The sequence below is a fragment of the Schistocerca serialis genome, chromosome 2, assembly GCF_023864345.2.
Source record: "Schistocerca serialis cubense isolate TAMUIC-IGC-003099 chromosome 2, iqSchSeri2.2, whole genome shotgun sequence".
In the NCBI taxonomy this organism is placed as follows: Eukaryota; Metazoa; Arthropoda; class Insecta; order Orthoptera; family Acrididae; genus Schistocerca; species Schistocerca serialis.
Genome location: NC_064639.1, coordinates 450191810 through 450211943, shown reverse-complemented (window position 1 = coordinate 450211943; position 20134 = coordinate 450191810). Strand labels below are relative to the sequence as shown.

The 20134-nt window shown below is 35.5% G+C and overlaps 1 protein-coding gene across 3 annotated transcripts in view; it reads left to right on the top strand.

Annotated features, from left to right (window-relative positions):
• The window catches only part of LOC126457328 (obscurin), a 684258-nt gene that overhangs the window by 561967 nt on the left and 102157 nt on the right, over positions 1-20134 (top strand). For all 3 annotated transcript variants that reach the window (XM_050093526.1, XM_050093528.1, XM_050093527.1), the window contains 4 exons: positions 10367-10552; positions 10708-10945; positions 13202-13484; positions 13570-13726. In XM_050093526.1, coding sequence (XP_049949483.1) covers positions 10367-10552; positions 10708-10945; positions 13202-13484; positions 13570-13726 — 864 coding nt within the window. The remainder of the gene's footprint in view (positions 1-10366; positions 10553-10707; positions 10946-13201; positions 13485-13569; positions 13727-20134) is intronic.

Genomic DNA, 20134 nt, shown 5'->3' with positions numbered 1-20134 from the left:
TAAGGAAATCTCTTTTTTCCTGCACTAGTCTGCTTCTTATATCCTCCTTGCATTATTTTGCTTCCAAAGTAGCGTAATTCATTCATTTTTTGTACTACAAGGTTTCCAGTATTGATGTTAACTTTATTGTCATTATCATTTCTGCTACTCTTTATTAGTTTAACATTTGTTGGTTTATTGTGAATCCATATTCTGTGCTCGGAATGTGCCATTCCCTTCAACATGCCCCGTAATTCTTACTCACTGTCACTGAGGGGACCAATGCCATAAGTGAATCTTATCATCAGTATCCTTTCACCCTGATTTTTAATTCCATTCCTGAATCTTCCTTTATTTTCATTATTGCTTCTTTTGATGTGCAAGTTTAACAATGTGGGAGAAAGACTGGAGTCCCACCTTACGTCTAGTTTAATCCAAGATCTTCTCTTTTGGCCTTCTTTTATTATTCTTCCCTCCTGGTTCTTGAAAATTTTGTATACTACCCATCATTTATTATAATTCACACCTATTTTTCTGAGAATTTTGAACAACTTGCACCTTTACACATTGTCAGTTTCTATGAAAGTGTCTTGATTTTCTCTGAGTCTTGCCTCTGTTATCAAGCACAACAGCCGCACTGCCTCTGGTACCTTTACCCTTATTCAAGCCAAACTGATCCACATTTTACCTTTCCACTATTTGTCATATTACTCTTGTTAGAACCTCAGATGTAAGAACTTTTAATTGATTTTGTGATAGTTGCTGTATATCTATGTTTGTTATCTTTAGGATTGTGTGGATCACATACTGCCAAAAGTCTGATGTTGTGTCTCCAGTGTCAAATATTGTACAAACTAACTTGAATAATTATTTGTTTACCTCTTCCCCCAATAATTTTAGAAGTTCTGAAGAAGTGTTATCTATTCCTTCTGCTTTTTTTCATTACAAGTCCTCCAAACCTATGCCAAACTTTTACTCTAAAACTGAATCCCCTATCACTTCCAAACTGCCAGTCATTTCTTCTTGTATCACATCAGCAGACAGTTTCTCCTCCTTGCAATAGCTTTCAATGTTCTTTTTATCGCTCTGTTCCTTTTTCATTGTTTATGAGTGGAATTCCTTTAACACTCAATGTTGAAGTTTTTTTCTTCTAGTTCCATCAAAAATCATTTTGACTAACCATTTTCTTTTGGATTGCTGCACATTTTGCATGTGTCATTTCAATTTATAATCTTTGCTCTTCCTATTTATTTCATTCTCAAATATTTATATTGCTGTATTTCTTTCTTTTATTGAACATTTAATTATGTTTTATTGTTTTTGATCAATTGAAGTATATATTTTGTTACCCAATGTTACTTCGCAGCTGCTTACTTTTACTTGTATTTGTCAGGCCAACTTCAGCGATTGCCCTTTTTAAGGATGTCCATTCCGTTCAGGTGCACTGCCTACTGTAGTATTCATCATCACAGTGTCTTCAGCCTCAGAGAGTTTTAAAAGCACTTCACCACCCCTCAATATTTCTGTATCCTACTTCTTTACACATTGTTTCTTCCTGATGATTTTGTTATACATTTAACCTATAGTGGTCAACATGGTAGATGTCATATTCAGTGGTGCTATTTACTGGAGTTTCAAATAGGTGCCTCTCAGAATAAATTTAAAAAATCTTGTGATAGAAGAATAGAATAGAAGAATAGAATAAGGGAACTCTGTTGGCTGCTCTTTTGTTTTCCCAGATTGTGTCCTCAAGGTTCGACTGCCTCAAGACTTTACTGTCTTCGATGCAGAATTATATGCAATCTCGTATGCTCTGGAGCAGACGAGGCATTTTCCCTGTGCTAAATCTCTTGTCTTTTCCAATTCTCTGGGTGCCCTTCACTCTCTACAACCATTGTACCCAGCAGATCAAGTAGTCCAAAATACCCAGAATGCCTTCCTCCAACTACAATGACTGGGGAATGGGATGTCTTTCTGCTGTGTACCAGGACACATGGGTATTGCAGGGAATAAAAGAGCAGGTCTAGCAGCCAGTGAGGCATGTTGTGCTCTGCCGATATTTCAGTGTGTCATCCCACTGCATGCTATAGTCTCGCTTTTGGGCTCCAAAGTCATGCATCGATGGGAGTATGAATGGCTGGAAGTAACAGGCTGTAAGCTCCATGTAGTAAAGCCCACAGCATGACCATTGTGTACCTCTTTCCAGCCACATTAAAGGGACAAGGCCCTCCTTACTTGTCTTCCCATAGACCACAGCCCTAGGAAGCATGGTTTCTTGCTCCATCAAGAGCACCCTCCAGTGTGTTGTGCTTGTGGTGTTCAGACTACTGCTTATCACATTTTATTGGACTGTGTTTTATTTTCTGACCAGTGGGTTCTGGCAAATTTAGCAGTGGATCTGTCCTCTATTGTAAGTAACTTTCAAAAGAATGTGGTTAGAGTTTTAAAGTTTTGTGAATTGTCCAACATTTTTCCCAAGATTTCAGGGAGATGGTTTTAATGTGTTAACAGGGTGACTGGCTCGCCCATATTTTTTTGTAAGTAGGCAGCCTGTATCTTCCTTTTACCTCCTTTGTCGTTTTACTTGTGTTTTAATCTCATGCACAGCTACTTTTACTCTTTCTCCATTGTTTTGGAGCATATGAGATAGAGTACTTGTGTGGCCGATTTGAGTGCATGAGTGTGGAACAACTTTCAGTATTTTAGCCAAATTTGTTTGTTTTAATGAGTGTGAGGATACTGATAACTTCACCGTTGAGTGCCCATAAGCACCAAACACATACATATGACTTCATCAACATTAAAGTATTTGGTGTTATTTGTTCATATAAGACTTTCTCGTGGAAATAGGAGCAGACTAAACAATGGAGGTGTCTGAAAGTTTATATAAACCTTGAATTGCATGGTAATGGTGCATTCTTAACTATAGTGAAAATTATCAGGTTTGTCCAGGGGGTTTGAGATACTTAACAATGGTAATGACTGAACTAAACTATTAGAGCCCTCACCTAAAAAAATTTATCTTGAAAGTCACCCTTCATGGAAACACACAGATAAGGTTATCACTGATGCATTTCCAGTGCAAGTGTTCAGATTTATGCTGGAAAACTGAGTTTCTCTTTGACTGCAAATTAATTTTAAACAAACTGTTTGACAGTCAATCTACTGCTGATGCCCAGTGCCAGATTTCAGCAACTCAACAGTACTGGGCTGTTGCTGTACTTATTGTATTTACCTGCAATTTTATGTAGATGTAACTAACATTCATATCAATTTGCTTCTCATACATTTTTAGATATTTAACTTTCTATATGGAATTAGGACAGAGCATCTACTTATCCAATGCCAAAATAAGAACAACTGGACAATAGCTAGGGATTACACACATGAAGAGACTGGTTTTTTTCTCTCAAGATTTTAAAACTTTTTAAGAAGTTTCTTCATCTAAGAATTGAATAAAAACAATGTAAAAATGAATAAACTATGTACTGGTACTGGAGTATGGGGAAGGTTACTCTGAAAACTGGCTTGCTTCACCACTTGTTTCTGTTTCAGCAGTTGGTAAGTAGATGCTCCTGTGTAGATTTCAACTGACTTTACTTTCAGGATTGAAAATATCATATATAAATAGAAAGGAAGATTGGGACTTATCATTGGACAATTGGGGTTTAACATCCCGTTGACGGTGACACCATTAGAGACCCATCACAAACTGGCATTAGGGAAGGATTAGGGAGGAAATCAGCAAAAGCCTTTCATAACAACCATCCTACTATTTGTTTGACCAGTTTAGGCAAATCATGCAAAACGTAAGTCTGGATGGTTCGATAGGGATTTGATCTGCTGTTCTCCTGAGTTGAAGTTCTTTGCCTTATCATGGTACTGCCTTACTATATCTGAGTGGTTGCTATCAGTCAACAGAGAGCTAAGATAATTGCAAAATACTGTTACTACTAGCAGTAAAAACATTCCCAACAAAACATGAAACAGTACTTGATTAATTCCTCCCAAATAAAGAAATTGACAATAATGCTAAAAATGCTGTGTCTTCTGTCACAGTAGTGAGGAATGAACAGGAACTTTGAGAAGTTATGAAGGCTACACAAGGAGTCTGTTACAAAGTCACACTTATTTAAGCCAGTTTTTCATGTTACTCTTCAACATGAAGATACAGGTTTGATTCAATGCCTATTTAATGAATGTTAAGAGCCATAATAATTGCCCCATTTAAACACTTTTGGTCTGGACACAATATTGGCAAAGGCACTTTCTCATTCCCTTGGTGTGATGTATTGTCTTTAACTTTCATTCACAGAATATAAAGGATCTAGAACTTAATATTGACACTAACCCAACATATTGTTGGTATACTGAATGTGCACTAGACCACTCTGGCAGAGTGGAAGTGTCAGCCAAGGACTTATTACATCCAAAGACATGCCAGAATATTATAGTTCACCAGCTAACTCCACGTTCCATAGATTACTTGCACAATTTTAGTCAAAATGATATGGAAAATGCCTTTGTAGACTACAAATGGAGCATATAAATCTAATATTGTACACAGATGTGATTCCAGAATAGCTGTTATACATTAAGTAAATTGTACTCATTGGTCAAGGAAAAGTAATTAGGATTAGTCACATGAAAAAATTAACAAAATATAATGTGACACCAAGTGTAAAAAATCATGTTTTAACCATATAAATAAAAATGATAATTGCAGTTCTTCATTTTATCTCAGTTTATTAGTTGATTGAACAGTTTGCAGGTGTACTGTTGGTTCTATGTGTTCAACTAGCAGTACACCCATGAACTGTTCATTCAGCATTATAATTGTTAACGGGAAGCTCTTGTTGGAGAACATACCGTTTTTTACTGAAATAACCAAGCCTACTGTAAGACAATGAAAATGTAAGTACTACATAATTTTTCTGCCTAAAGCTAGTTAAACAGAAATCACCAAAAAATCAAGATTTATTTGATGGAGTGGATAGGGGAGAGGAAGGTCAGGATAAAAGGACATATAAAAGGTATAGAATTGACTGAAATGCGTAATACTTAGTTTAATCAACACTGTTAGTGTATTATCCAGTATTTAACAGAAATAAAACTTAGTGTGTTTTAATTTGTGTAGCCTTCTTTATCTTATACTTTGATGTATTCAGAACTTGTTTTTCATTGTACATTCGTGGAGAATTTTTGAGCAGCCATTCACCTGGATGGTGTCATATGTGGACACAACTATTGATTTGGTGTAACAGGAAACATGATTCGCTTGACTAAGTGACACGTTTTCATTGATTCGTGGTCCAATATCAATGACCCCATGCCCACTGCAGTAATAATTGATAATGTCATTGGGTCAACAATGTTCAACAGCGCATTCCCAAACCCTTTTACCTGCATCAGCATTGTACTCTGCCATCAAATTTGACCCAAATTCCTGTGTAGCCTGCTTTTCAGAGCAAGCAAGCCTCTGATATCCACATTCTGTGATGAGGTGTGAATGTTCAACACCCCATCACCTACTTGTGTTTCATTGTCCTTTAACCACTTTCCATAGATGCTCATGAGAGTAGCACGCAAGCACCTCGCCAGCTTCACCATTTCTGAAATGGTTTTTCACAGACTCCAGGGCACAGCAGTCTGGCCTTTGTCAAACTCCATTATGTCAGTGAATTTCCCCATTTGTGAACCATATCATTGCTAGAATGATTTCCCACTTGCCTCGGTTCCACTTATACTTTTCTTACTGCATCACCTGCCAGCGATCCCAACAGTCTCACAATGGGCAGTAGTCCTAATGTTTTGGCTCATCAGTGTATTTCACACATTGATATGTAAGGAAGCTAAGGGTGAATGTTCTTGCTTTTAGACACTCATTAAACGCATTTCACACATTCAAATGGTAGAAGGAAGCTGTAATAGGATACTATCATTCCAATTTTCAAAACTTCAGATTTATCTTAGGTGAAATATTTAAAGAGTACTGCTTTAACTTAATGTCAAACATACCAAGTTTCCTTTCTTATATTTATGTAATGGCAAACAGCCGTTTTAAAAGATTGTCTAGGGTACAGAACACCATTCAGAAAAATATTTTAACATTTTGATAAAAGTGCAGATTTTATACAGTATCCTACACTAATATCTATTTTTAATTGCAAACATTGTTCAAGAATTAAATCCACCATTCTACACAAAAGTGCGGAGCTTTGTCAGAATTACTGCATGGTGATAAATCTTCTTCACGGAATGTGCATGGAAACTCTTCATCTCTTCTGAAAATGTCATTTAGCACAACAGACAAGTGATGCTGTTATCTGATTATCCTTGGATAATACTTATTTCTTTGCAATCATGACAACTTAACAGGATACAACCACTTTTCTCCTACTGTCTGATAAATACACTCTCTACACATCAACACATAAAATCAAACAGCACATGACTGTGTCCCTTGCAAAATGTAGATTATCACTATCCAGTTAGAGCACGAATGCAAGTGTGAAGGAAGCATACTGATTTAGTTTCTACAACTGCATCATGAAATGTGATTGTTGAGAATACTTGTGCTTCACAACAACCAAAATTCCCTAATAAAAACACACACACACATTCACACAACCAAGCACACCTCACACGTACATGGCTGCCACCACCGAAACCTCCAAACAGATTCTGATTTAACTGCTGGTGGTAGTGGCCACGTGTGTGTGTGTGAGGTGTGCTTACTTGTGTGAAAATGTGTGTGTTTTCTTTCCTCAAGGAGGCTGTGGCCGAGAGATATAAGGTGTAACAGTCTATTCATTGTGCCTGTCTGTAACTCAATCTTTATGGTGAGTAGCAACCTATACTTTTGCTAATATTTGTTGATATTCCAACCTGGAGTTTCCACTGTTTGATTCGTGAAGTATGGTTATTAATTCTTGTTCAGACCTGATCACATGGGCAATAGATGCAATTCAGTATTGATATTTGGTGTCAGCTCTCTTAAGGTATTAAACACTTGTAGTGATACATGATTTTAAGTTCTTCTTGTATGTCTCGTGTCATTTACATTTTTCTGCTAAAGTGTTGAAGTTCTCATATATTGTAGGGTGTCTCTAATCTTCATAATACATGCTCCTCCAGGATTTGTTAATCCATGACACTATTAGATTTTAGTTTGTTTAACATAGCATACATATTAGACCAGAAACAGAATGTCTACTTTCATGCAGGTCTTAGTTAACATTAGCAGAAGATACTTAAGTGGCTACACCTGACTTTTTTGCATTGACACTGATGCACCCTTGGGTCAATGTAGGGACAGTGCCACTAAAGATGATGATCTGTGATAACTGTATATTTATTACAGCATTTTATATCCTGATGTAGCAGTTACTCACTACATCATCCACAGTGCTTAGATCAACCAATCAACTAACTGTCAGGATTCAGAGATAGTTGGTGGGGAAAGTAATGTACATGCTCTTACTCACAAAGCAAATACTTGTCAACTTCACGGATGTTCTTGCCTACAAGTTGCTAGTGTCAACACACAATCATGGAATCCTGTGGCCCCATAACTGAGCATGTGACATACCCTTAGCCTAAAGCACTGTTTAATCTACTTCAGATGGTATCACATCATTTGTGATTAAGCATTGATTTTCAAATGTTGCCTGATTTTGCATCCAGACTTAATCATGTTACCTCATCTAAATTCATATACTGACTTATGAAATTCAGACATGGCAAAACTTCTGATTCAGTTAAATCTTTTGTTGGATGTATGTTTATAGTTATGGAATAAAATTATAGAAAAATCTATCAGTGAGAGTTATCTAAGGAAAGGTGCTCTCCTACCTTACACTCATTCAGTCAGTTATATAAAAGATATGGTACTAAAGTGAGATGACACCTGTAGATAAACCACAATTAGTTCATAGTTTTTTCCCATGAATCAAAAACCGACCCTAAGTTTCCTCATAAATAAAATTTTGTAAATATCCATTTCACATCATTTCCCTAGCTATTTAAGGAAATTGTGCTATAAAATCAGTTTCTGTTCTGTACTCAGGTTAATGTTCATGAGCCAAGAATTTTAAGTAGCACCACTCTTGCCCAAACTAACCTCCTGACTGATAAGTGCAGAATCTTTGAGACTTAAAAGCAATGGGGCAATGTTCTCAATATAAGACTACAAAGAATACCAGAACATCCTCCTTTTTGTAATACTGGATCATTTACGGTGTATTCCTTATGTGTACCAGTATGATATTTATAGCATCACCCTTGGAATCAGCAAAAGTTACAAATTCATTCCTGGAATCAGCAGAAGTTTGTGGTTTAATGAACAAAGCTCTCTGCCTAACCCATCTTAGGGAGAGCATTCAACAAAGGACACAGTCTTTCATTTGGGTCCAATACTCTGTGAAAAAATAATTATCTTATTGTTTGACTGAATGTTATTGTGATCAGAGCCACCAGTTACCGATTTATAAAATCTTATGAATATAGATTTTGGGATATAGTCATATTTCAGTTCATTATAATTCTTCTTGATGACTTAGGGAACTGTCTTCCCATGCTAAATAATTTTATCTGGATTTAATTTCCAGATTTTAGAGTAGCCAAGGACAGTAGAAAAATTACTCAAATTTGACAAAGACACATCACATCCTTGTTTAAGGCTGGAGCAATTTGCCCTCTCACTTGGTAGCATATATAGATGATAGAAATATAGATTCTATTTTATTTTGCTTGAGAAAAATCGCGTTTGTATATTTGCATGAGCATTACAGGATTCATACATACCATAAATGTATTACTGAAAATTGCCTGCATATAACTATAAACATTCTGTTGGTGTGGTATGATCATTTAGGAAGCCAACAATCTACTCATCTAATGTGTTGATATCATTACTGCCTCTGAACTGAAAAATGATTTTCACAAGGTTTCTTTGAAAGACACTAGGTTCAGAATCACTTCAAAAATAAATTCCTATCATATTAAACAGATTATTGACATAAACATGCTATTTATGTCAATAATGACATCTTCATTACATGCCTCCAGATATTTGGACTGTTCCTCAGTATATATCTGATCATTTGGGAAACGCCAAAGATTCAGTCAATGACCTTGACCTACTTCTTTGGCCATGGATTCTTATACAAACAACAAACATTGTGGTCATTATTTGCTAATAACTGATACTGGCTTTGTGAACAGAGGATTGTAAGATTCAGTCTGTGACCTTGACCTAATTATTTCACCTTGAGTTTTCCGCCAACCCTCCTTTCACTAAAGATTTTACTGTTATTTTGATTTATGTTTCCCAGGTAAGTACATTTAGAAAATGTACCATCCCAAGACAGTTTTGTACAATTTTTGGCATCTGCATCAGTCCACCTTGTGATTTTGTTTTTGTTTTTTTATTCGTTGTGCCCAACCCAGGAGCACATTTGAACTCTCTCTCTCTCTCTCTCTCTCTCTCTCTCTCTCTCTCTCTCTCTCTCTCTCTCTGTCCCTCTCACTACTTCTTGATCCATTAACCGTTTTATGTCCACCCTAAGCTTGTTGATGGGGTTCCAACAAATTTGTTAAATTTATAACTTTTATGTTTTTATAAGTCTGATTTTCTTATAATTAAATATCTTTGTGAGTCTCTTGGTATAGTCCTTCTATTTAAGTACCATAAAATTTTAATTGTTGCTTCATTATGGTATCTGTGATATTTTCTAAATAAACCATAAAATTGTAATTGTTGCTTCATTATTGTAACTGTGATATTTTCTACAACTTGGTAGATTTGCTTTTATTTCTTCTCCAATGAAATTCATTTTCCAGAATTATTCTTTCTTGTTTTGTTGATTTTTTGATTTAATATCTACTATCAGCTGTCTAGTTTCAGATGTATTAATTAATTTCAATATATTCAAGTAATTTTGTCATGGTTTAGCCTTCTGAGATAGACATGTTTTTATTATTACTGGTCCAAGTGAGTTAATATAGTCTTCGCAGTACTGCAATATTTTTGTCAATTTTTTGGCTTAACTATTCTGGCTCACAAATGTCACTGAAATTTCTGAATTTATTCTCTGGAAAGACTTTTCTAACTCTGGTGATTAAATCTTGATTGTTGAATTCTGATCTACTTTATCCCACACACCACACCTTCCTTGTTAACCAAAAGATATATTCTTCTGTACCAAAGAAAGGACAACATTTATTTTACTTTTAAGCAATGACTTTGTTAGTAGTGCTTGAAAATTCTCATTGTGATGTAATTACAAGTTACAGATAGCATGAAATCAATTATAGTTCAAATATTGCAGTCATTCATTTTATTTTAAATAGAAAATTAATTAACGATTACTGTTCAAAATTACAGATTCCTTCGACAAGAGCATGATACCCAGTATGGTATCAAAAATCATAACTCCAATTTATTTTGGTTTGTATATGGTTATCCTAAGCCCAAAATGACATACTACTTCAATGATGAAATAATAGAGATGGGGGGACGGTACGACAGCAGCTACACACGGAATGGACAAGCTACGCTTTTCATTAATCGGTAAGTGAAAGTGTATTTTTAATTATTTCTCTCAAATTTTGTTACATATTAAAGTTTATTATATCATTTAATATTTTAATGAGATTAATTCCATTAAAAGTGATTGCACTTGAAATTTTTTAACATTAATTATTATTTTATTTCTTTGATTGAAGGATGTTAGATCGTGATGTAGGGATGTATGAAGCTGTAGCCACAAATGAACATGGTGAAGCAAGACAGCGAGTTCGGCTTGATATTGCAGAATATCCCACATTCATAAAACGTCCAGAGGAAACAATTGTTATGTTAAGGAAAAGTGGTCGATTGGAAGCAAGGGTCACTGGAGTACCATATCCTGAAATAAAGTGGTACAAAGATTGGCAACCTCTCACAGCTTCCAGCAGAATTAAGGTAAAGTGATGTTAGAAAAGTAACAAGTCTCTGTGTTTGATACCAAACAGATATTTGAATGATAGGCATATTCGTTCATCATATGGAAGTTCTGCTCAGTTAAACTTACAGAGATGTATCATAGACTACATGAAAAATATTCATTGCTGTGAATGAAAAATAACTGTGGTATGTAGTCATAATTTTTTGAAATTATGTCACAAATATATGATAAGAATGAAGATGGTGATACATCATTTAGGTACCAACATTAGCAAAATGTCTCAATAGTGAATAAGTGAATACAGATGAGTGGTAAGGGGCAAGGCAGTGATATTTTATTATTTGTTTATTTGTCTCATAATGTAAATTTACTGATCATATGATCAGGGTACAGGAGATGCATTAAATGTGTAACAAAGTTCATTAGTATAAAACTATAGCTAATGTTAGGCAGCAGTATTTTAATAAGTATGACTTTTTTGTTACCTTAGCAACAGAAAATAATGATGAACTAGATCATGCTCAAACTCTTCTTGAGTAGTAGCATCTTTAAAGCATGATGTTATGTAGCATTTTTCTATGCACCTAGCTTTGAATATTCTTTCTTACATTTTAATTTGTTATAGATTTTCATTGATATTTATTTGGGGATGTGAGTATATAACTTAAATGATGAGAGCATAACCTTATCTTCATTTCTTGTTTTAAGTGGCTGTGCAAAGTGGTTATCCTTAAATAATTACATTTAGGACATGGGAACTGCATGAAAGAAAACCAGTCATTATTTTACATAAATGTATACACACAGGATGTTTTAAAAAGTGGCAAATATTTTGAGTTTTGCTGTTAGCAACAATCTAAACAAAAAAAAATATCAATAAACATGGGCTCTAAAATGCATACCGAAGAGCTATGAGCACTTGTTCATCTTCATTACTGTGAAACACATCTATTCTACTGTAAGCTCTTTGCTTTCCATGTTTTGGGAGGAGGTAGTATGGACCAAAATAGGGGAAAATGTTCAGTAAACACGTGCTTTGTGTACCTTAAGAGCTATGAGCACTTGTTCAGCTTTTCTGTTTTGGAACATCATCTTTCTATTGAATCAATAATATGCTGTTAAACTTTTATATCACTCTGGTCATGGTGTCTTTCTGCAGCATTTTTGAAATTTGAACCATTTTATGGACACCTTGTGTTTCAGTCATATTCATATGTTTTTCATATAATACTCCAACTACAGAATTTTGCATGATTTGTGATTGTGTATAAAGAATAAGATTCATTTCTGGTTTCAGCATTTATTTTTATGTGTTAAAAATGTAGTTACAATTCGCCAAATTTGTTTCCCATGTATGGATACGTTTCCTGTGTATTAGCTACTGTTGCTTCCAGTGAAAGAATACATTAAAAATAATAATATTAAGCAAAAATATTAAATATAAAAGTTTTGGGTTAACAAGAAATTTTTGTTGTTTGTGTTGAGAGCTCTGGTTGATCAGTAATGTTACATAGAGATGAGGAGCCTAACTTACAATATTATGCTATAGAAAAAAATATATAGTGTTATGAAAATATTCTGTTCAGTGTAGATATTAAAAAATCAACTTAGTTTTGTCATTCAAGTACTGCATATCATTACATAACCAGATTTACATCCTGAATTATACAGTCTTCAGATGAATTCTGTCTCTGCACAGTCATCCTGCATATTGAGCATGTTTTGACATAGCATAAGGAAAGGAATTTTATATATTAGTACTCATTCTAGGTTTGCTGTTGTTCTTTCCTGTGCCATTTTGAAATAATTAAAGAATTATTGACAACCATCAAACAAACATTTTAGATAGAAATATTTTGTTATCAGCATACTTTGCATTCAATTCTAACTACCCAAGACAAATAACATGCATTCTGAAATGTTTCTTTTTGAGGATATGTTGCATATATGCTAAGGCTCATATTTTTTGTATTAAAAATAGGTAATTCCAAAAATGCAGGTGTTGTATATGATTAAAAATTAGTTTTTATTTGCTACTCGATGGTTGTTGCAAAAAAGTTAAAACTGAAGGCTAGAAATAGAAATGCAGTTCACATGGAATGCATTTCAAGTGTTTACAACTGAATATGTTCCTGTTAGGAACTCACACTAAATAGCTTAAATTTATGGTTGTATTTTTTGCTCTGTAATATAGCATGTTAAACATGTATAGAAAATTTGTTTATTGACATCAATCTAATGTACCTTATAATTTATGTTGTTGATTCTAACAGATACAGTTTCGCGAGCCAGATACATGCATACTTGTTATTAATGATGCCATCAACAAAGATGAGGGGCTGTATTCAATCAGTGCTCGTAATGTAGCAGGAAGTGTGTCAAGCTCTGCCATGATACGCATAGAGGAAAGTGAACAAGAATATGGTTACCTCACGTATAGCAAAGGTAGGAACATCAAGCCAAAGGCAAAACCATTTGAGGATCTGTATGACATTGGGAATGAGCTTGGAAGAGGCACTCAAGGTGTTACATATCATGCAGTTGAGCGATTGACAGGTAATAACCAGTTACTTAATTCAGCACTCTAATAACAGCTCTTACTTTTGGTGGTTCTAATGCATATTTTGGATATACTTCTCAGGTCGAAATTACGCTGCCAAAATAATGCACGGAAAGTCTGACCTTCGTCCATTTATGAACAATGAGCTTGATATACTGAATGTGTTAAATCATCCAAAGATAATTCGGTTGCACGATGCTTATGAAACAAGGAATTCCTTGACTCTGGTGACAGAGTTGTATCCTTTCATTAAGACAAGCTGTTTCTGCTATTGTAGTTCATCTTGTTATTTATCAAGAAAAATCAGTTTAGAAAGTTGCCTTGCAGCCAAGTATGTTTTTAGTTAACATAATTCAACCACCTCACATACTCATAGATATATTTAACACTTATAATGATTACTGTTTTACTGAATGTTTTTTTAGATGGTTGATGACAAAGGTTTACAAAGTGAACTGATATTCTGTTAGTTTCGTGCACTTGCTATGCAAATATTTAACAAAATTAAAATATGCAAGTGTTCATTTTCTCTGTCACACAAGGAAAATATAATAGAAAAATCTACAGTAGGAACTATACTCATACTTCAACTATAATGCTACTCAGGTACTTTCACACTATAGTTGTACATATTTTCATGAAAGGATGTAAAGTACCTTAATTAAGAGTGTACCTAACAATATGTAATGAATATCTACAGTATATTTTGTAATTCAGAATCATGAAATTTGGCCAGCCGCTGTGGTTGAGCGGTTCTAGGCACTTCAGTCTGGAACCGTGTGACTGCTATGGTCGCAGGTTCGAATCCTGCCTCGGGCATGGATGTGTGTGCTGTCCTTAGGTTAGTTAGGTTTAAGTAGTTCTAAGTTCTAGGGGACTGATGACCTCAGATGTTTAGTGCCATAGTACTCAGAGCCATTTGAACCATGAAATTTGAATTAAGCCAATGGAAAATATGCTGTAGACAGCAATTGTTAGCACAGTAATTTGCTGGCAGTATCTGATTAGAACAATAAGATTTAGAATACAGATTTGCAAGTTAAAAACTGTTACATGAACACTTATACAATTCAGTACTCACAATAAAGGCATATAGCATCCATAGCAATGCAAAAGATATTTACACAAGCAAAGTATAGATTCTAAATTCCATCACACTCATTAAATTATGCATGTAAAAACAAACATACACAAAAAAAAACTAAATTTTCAGTCCAATAACTTGTAGCATCAGACGATGGAGACACTTTGCCTGAGGTCTGTCTTCATGTCTGTCAGCATTTGATCTGAAGGTACATGCTCCGAAGTAACTTAGGCTGACTCTATTTTTTCTCTTACAAAATGACGTCTATGTCTATGTGGTTGGCTTGACTCTTGTAACCACTAGTCTTAGACAATTCAACTGCTGCTTTGTAGTCACATAATAGTCTGATAGAATCTTTCTTTGGGTTTGGAGATATTTCACTTCCCAACCTTTGAAACCATGGAGCCTCATGAGGACAGGACCATAAATTCTGCCTCAGTTGTGGATAAGGATGCTGTCGGTGTTTCTTACTCTGCCAGGATATCACTGCTACTTGAAATTCAAACAGAATTCTTGAACATATTCTCAATTTGAATATAGTAAATTTCCTTGAGACAGAAAATCTTCTGTCCTCAAATCTACATGGTTTTAGAAAGCAATGCTCGTGCAACACTCGGTTTTCCCTTTTCTCACATAATATCCTGCAAACTATGGCTGAAGGACAACAAGCAGATTCCATATTCGTAGTTTTCCTAAAAGACCCCATTAAAGGCTGTTAGAAAAGGTGAGAGCATTCAGAATAAGTTTGCCAATACTCAAGGACTTACAAAGTAATAGAACCCAGTATGTTATCCTGGATGGCAAGTGTTCATCAGAGCCACGAGTATCATCAGGAATGCCTCGGGGAAGTGTTATAGGCTGACTCTTATTCCCTATATACATAAATGATCTGATGGACAGGGTAGGCAGCAACTTGCAATTGTTTGCTGATGATGCTGTGGTTTACTGGAAAGTGTCATCATTGAGTGATAAATGTATATACTTTACTGGAGTAGTCATCAGTAGAGCTCAGATTTATATACACTATAAAATATGCATAAAATATGCTATAAAATTTCTGGTTGTGGTGATGAATGACAGCTAGTTCTAAATGTAGAAAAATGTAAGTTATGCAGATCAGTAGGGAAAACAAACCCATAATGTTTGAATAAAGCATTAGTAATGTGCTATTTGATACAGTGACATCAATTACATATCTAGATGTAATGATACAAAGCAATATGAAATAGAACAAGCATATAAGGATTGTAGTGGGGAAGGTGAATGGTCGACTTTGCTTACTGGATGAATTTTAGGAAAGTATGTTTCATCTGTAAAGGGGAGTGCATATACTTGTGGAACAGTAGTGCAAACCATTTTTGATTACATGAAATGTATACACAATTGCAAATATGGGCAACCATCAACTGTATAATGGAGTGAATATTTGTACGGGGGGCACTAGAACCCAGATTTCCCACTTATTGCGCAGTCGCCTTAGCATTAGGCTATCTGAGCATAACTCATGGCCAGTCCCATACTTCCATATGTCGTCCTGTACTCATACATCCATTATGTATATTCCAATACAGGTGAGACATTTTACTTGAAAGTCACTTGTACGGTGTCAATGTGTAAATATGATATTGCAGTGCCCTTGTGATTCCCAATTACAATACAATGTTCCTCTGGACATGCATGAAATGTATTCACAGTTGTAAATATGGACAACCATTAGCTGTATAATGGACTGATGATGATCAAAATTTGTGCCAGACCAGGACTCAAACCCAGATCTTCCACTTATCACAAGTGGTCCCCCATAGTATCAAATCATCAGCAAAAACCAGGACATTTGGTTTGCAATCTATGTTCTTGATAGATTTTTTGATCTTGTCCATTACTATCACAAACAGGAGTGGTGAAAGGGCACTTTCTTGTTTGTTGGGCACCCCTCTTGGTTTCAAACCATTCTGATCATGTATTGCCTATTTGGACACAGCTGTAATACTTTTGGTATAGCATCTTGACTTTATCATTTAAGTACCTTGGCACCTTTAGGTCTTCCAAACATTCCAATATCTTGTTTCGAGGAACTCTGTCATGTGCTTTTTCAATGTCCACAAATACAATCACAGGATTTATTCCATATTCCAAATACTTTTCTGTCCGTATTCTTACTGCAAAAATAAGAACCATAGTATGTCAGCCTTTCCTGAATTCATGTTGTTCTTCCTCAAGCAAAGGTTCTACTGTCATTCTAAGTCCCATTTCTGTGAGCTTTCCTAACAGCTTCAGTGTGTGTGACAGCAGAATGATGACTCTTATAATTCCCAAAATTTCATCAATTGCCCTTTTTGAACAGAGTGGTGAAGGCTCCTTCACAGAGGATAATGTGGAACCCATACCCAGGGTTACAGGTGAAGACCTTAACAGCACCTTCAGCAGAGTAGACCTTCAAAATGGGGATAATTAGAAGATAATGCCACTGCCTTGTGGAGAAGAGAGATCTTCAAAAGTTAATGGAGTAAATCCTGAAAGAAAATCCACACCTATGTTAGGCCTAGCAAGTCAGCAGCTGAGCAGATATATACTGCTTTCAAGCCTAAACCAAGCGTCATGTCCTTGGTACCTTTTAGACATCTAAAGATCCTTTTGACTGCTTGCCAGAGGTGGATGCCCAGATAATTACAAAAACATCTGACAATACCTATCAGATTAGCTAAGTCCAGCTTTTTTCTAAAACATACATTAAACTTTATGTTGCTTCATAACATGGTATATTCTTCATACCTTCTTCGCTCTTATTCTGTTTTTGGACTCATATCATAAGTACACACTTGGTTATTGTCCAGGGGCAAAGATATCAGGCTACATTCTTTCATATTAAATTGTAGAAAATTTGTTTCACATGGTATGTCTGGTCCACCCACAAATAACCTTCTTTGAAATTCCTAGTAATTTGGATACCTAAACAGTTTGTAGATTCACCAAGATCTTTCAGACTGAATTTTTCTCTTGGTCTGTTCGTGAAAATATCTCTCTCATAAAATTTTACTGAAAATTAATGTATCATCCAGATAAACAGCGACCATTAAAATGTCTGTACCTGTATTTGTGTCAGCTGGTGACCATTTGAAATTTAGATTCAACAGTGTAGTGTCTAATTTCAAGTTCCAGCAGCAACCACCTTGCTTCAGTCCATATACTGCCTGTTTCCATCTTTTAATGCCTGTTTTAATCTTTGCCACTGGGTCTACTTCAGGAACTTTCACACCAATCGCTTCATGTAAGTGACTTTGTAATAAAGCTGTGACAACATTTAGATGAACAGTGTCAAGATCACATTTTGCAGACATGGCAAGTAAATATGTTAATAAATAATCAGAATTCAGACCTTGATTTTGAACACAACCTTTCATTACTAGCTATGCTTTATAGTGTACAGCGTGGCATTTCAAATCTTTCTTCATTTTAAACTCCCATTTCACATTTATTGCCTTCGCATCTGAAGGTAAAGCAGCAGACTCCCATGCATGGTTGTATGTTTCTCTGTGAGAGTGTAACTCTTCTTGTATTGCTTTCAACCAGTTTTCAGCACTATCATACATCATTGCCTATTCCAGTGACAAAGGCTCAGAGTCACTTGACTATAAGATGTCGAAGATCTGGCTTCTTGTTTGTCCAAGCTGCTTCTGGAGTCTTGCTTTTAAGTGTTGTAGTCAGAGAGCTTTTGATGAAGTAGATTGCTTCTCCCCAGGATTTATTTGCTTTGAAGAGTAGGCATCTACTATTGTACAGTTAAAACACTCAGCTAGTCCATTTTGTTCTTGTGTATAAGGCACTGTAGTGTGTTGTCAGATCCCTTCTTGTCTGAAAAAATTATTAGAATATGTTCACGTATTATGTGTCATTATCTGTTCTTAGAGTGTAGACCCTTTTTCCAATTCTTTCACCTAGATTTTTAAATTCTTGAATCAGCTGTGGTACTTGATTTTTTTATTTTTGAGAGTATACACAAATTAAAGAAGCCTTTGGAGAAAAGAGAAGCAGGTGTATCAGTATCAAGAGCTGAAATGAAAACCAGCCCTAAGCAAAGAAGAAGAAGTTGAAAAGTGAAGTATATAGAGGGTCCATACAAGGGAGATGAACCTGAAAGTAATATTATGGAGAGGGAAGAGGACATAAATGAAGATGAAATCGGAGATATGATACTGCAAGAAGAATTTGACAGAACACTGAAGTCCAAGCAAGGATCCAGGAGTAGATGACATTCTGTCAGAACCATTGACAGCCTTGAGAGAGCCAGCTATGATAAAACTCTTCCATCTGATGTGCAAGATGTAGGAGACAGGCAAAATACCATAAGACGTCAAAAAGAATGTAATAATTCCAGTTCCAAAGAAAGTAGGTGCTAACAGGTGTGAATATAATCGAACTGTCAGTTTAATAAGTTGTAGTTGCAAAACACTGACACCAATTGTGTATAGAAGAATGGAAAAACTGGTAGAAACTGACGTCGGGAAAGGTCAGTTTGGGTTCTGGAGAGTTGTAGGAACATGAGAGGCAATATTGAGTTATAAGAGTCCAGGGGCATGAAAGGGAAGCAGTGATTGAGAAGGCAGTGAGACAGGGCTGTAGCTCATCACCAATGTTATTCAATCTGTACTTTGAGCAAGCAGTAAAGGAAAAAAGAAAATTTTGCAGTAGATGTTAAAGTTCAGAGAGAATAAATAAAAACTTCAAGGTTTGTCAGTAATGCAATTTTGTCAAAGACAAGAAAGGACTTGGAAGAGCAGTTGAACAGAATTGGCAGTGTCTTGACAGAAGGATATAACATGAACATCAACAAAAGCAAAACAAAGTTAATGTAATGTAGTCAGATTAAATCAGATGATCTCTAAGGGGGAATTATATTAAGAAATGAGACTCTTACAGTAGTAGATGAGTTTCGTTATTTGGGCAACAGAATAACTGATGATGCCCAATGTAGAGAGGATATAAAATGTAGTCAGTCAATGGCAAGAAACTTGTTTAAGAAATAAAATTTGTTAACATCAAATATAGATTTAAGTGTTACGAAGTCTTTTATGAAATTATTTGTATGGAGTGGGGCCATTTGTGGAAGTGAATAATGGATGACAGACGGGACAAGAAGAGAATAGTAGCTTTTGAAATGTTGTGCTACAGAAGAAAGATGAAGATTACATGGGCAGACCTTTTAATTGATGAGGAGGTACTGAACAGAACTGGGAAGAAAAGAAATTCGTGGCACAACCTGACTAGATGAAGGGGTCAGTTAATGGGATACATTTTGAGACATCAAGGGATTATCGGTTTAGTATTGGAGAAAAGTGTGTGTGTGTGTGTGTGGGGAGGGGGGGGGGGGTAAAAATTGTAGAGAGAGACCAAGAGATGAATACAGTAAGCAAGTCCAGAAGAATGTAAGTTGCAGCAGCTCTTCACAGGTGAAGATTCTTGCTCAGGATAGAGTAGCATAGAGAGCTGCATCAAACCAGTGTTTGGATTGAAGATAACAACAACAACATATAAATACTTTAATGGAATAGTCATCAGTAGAGC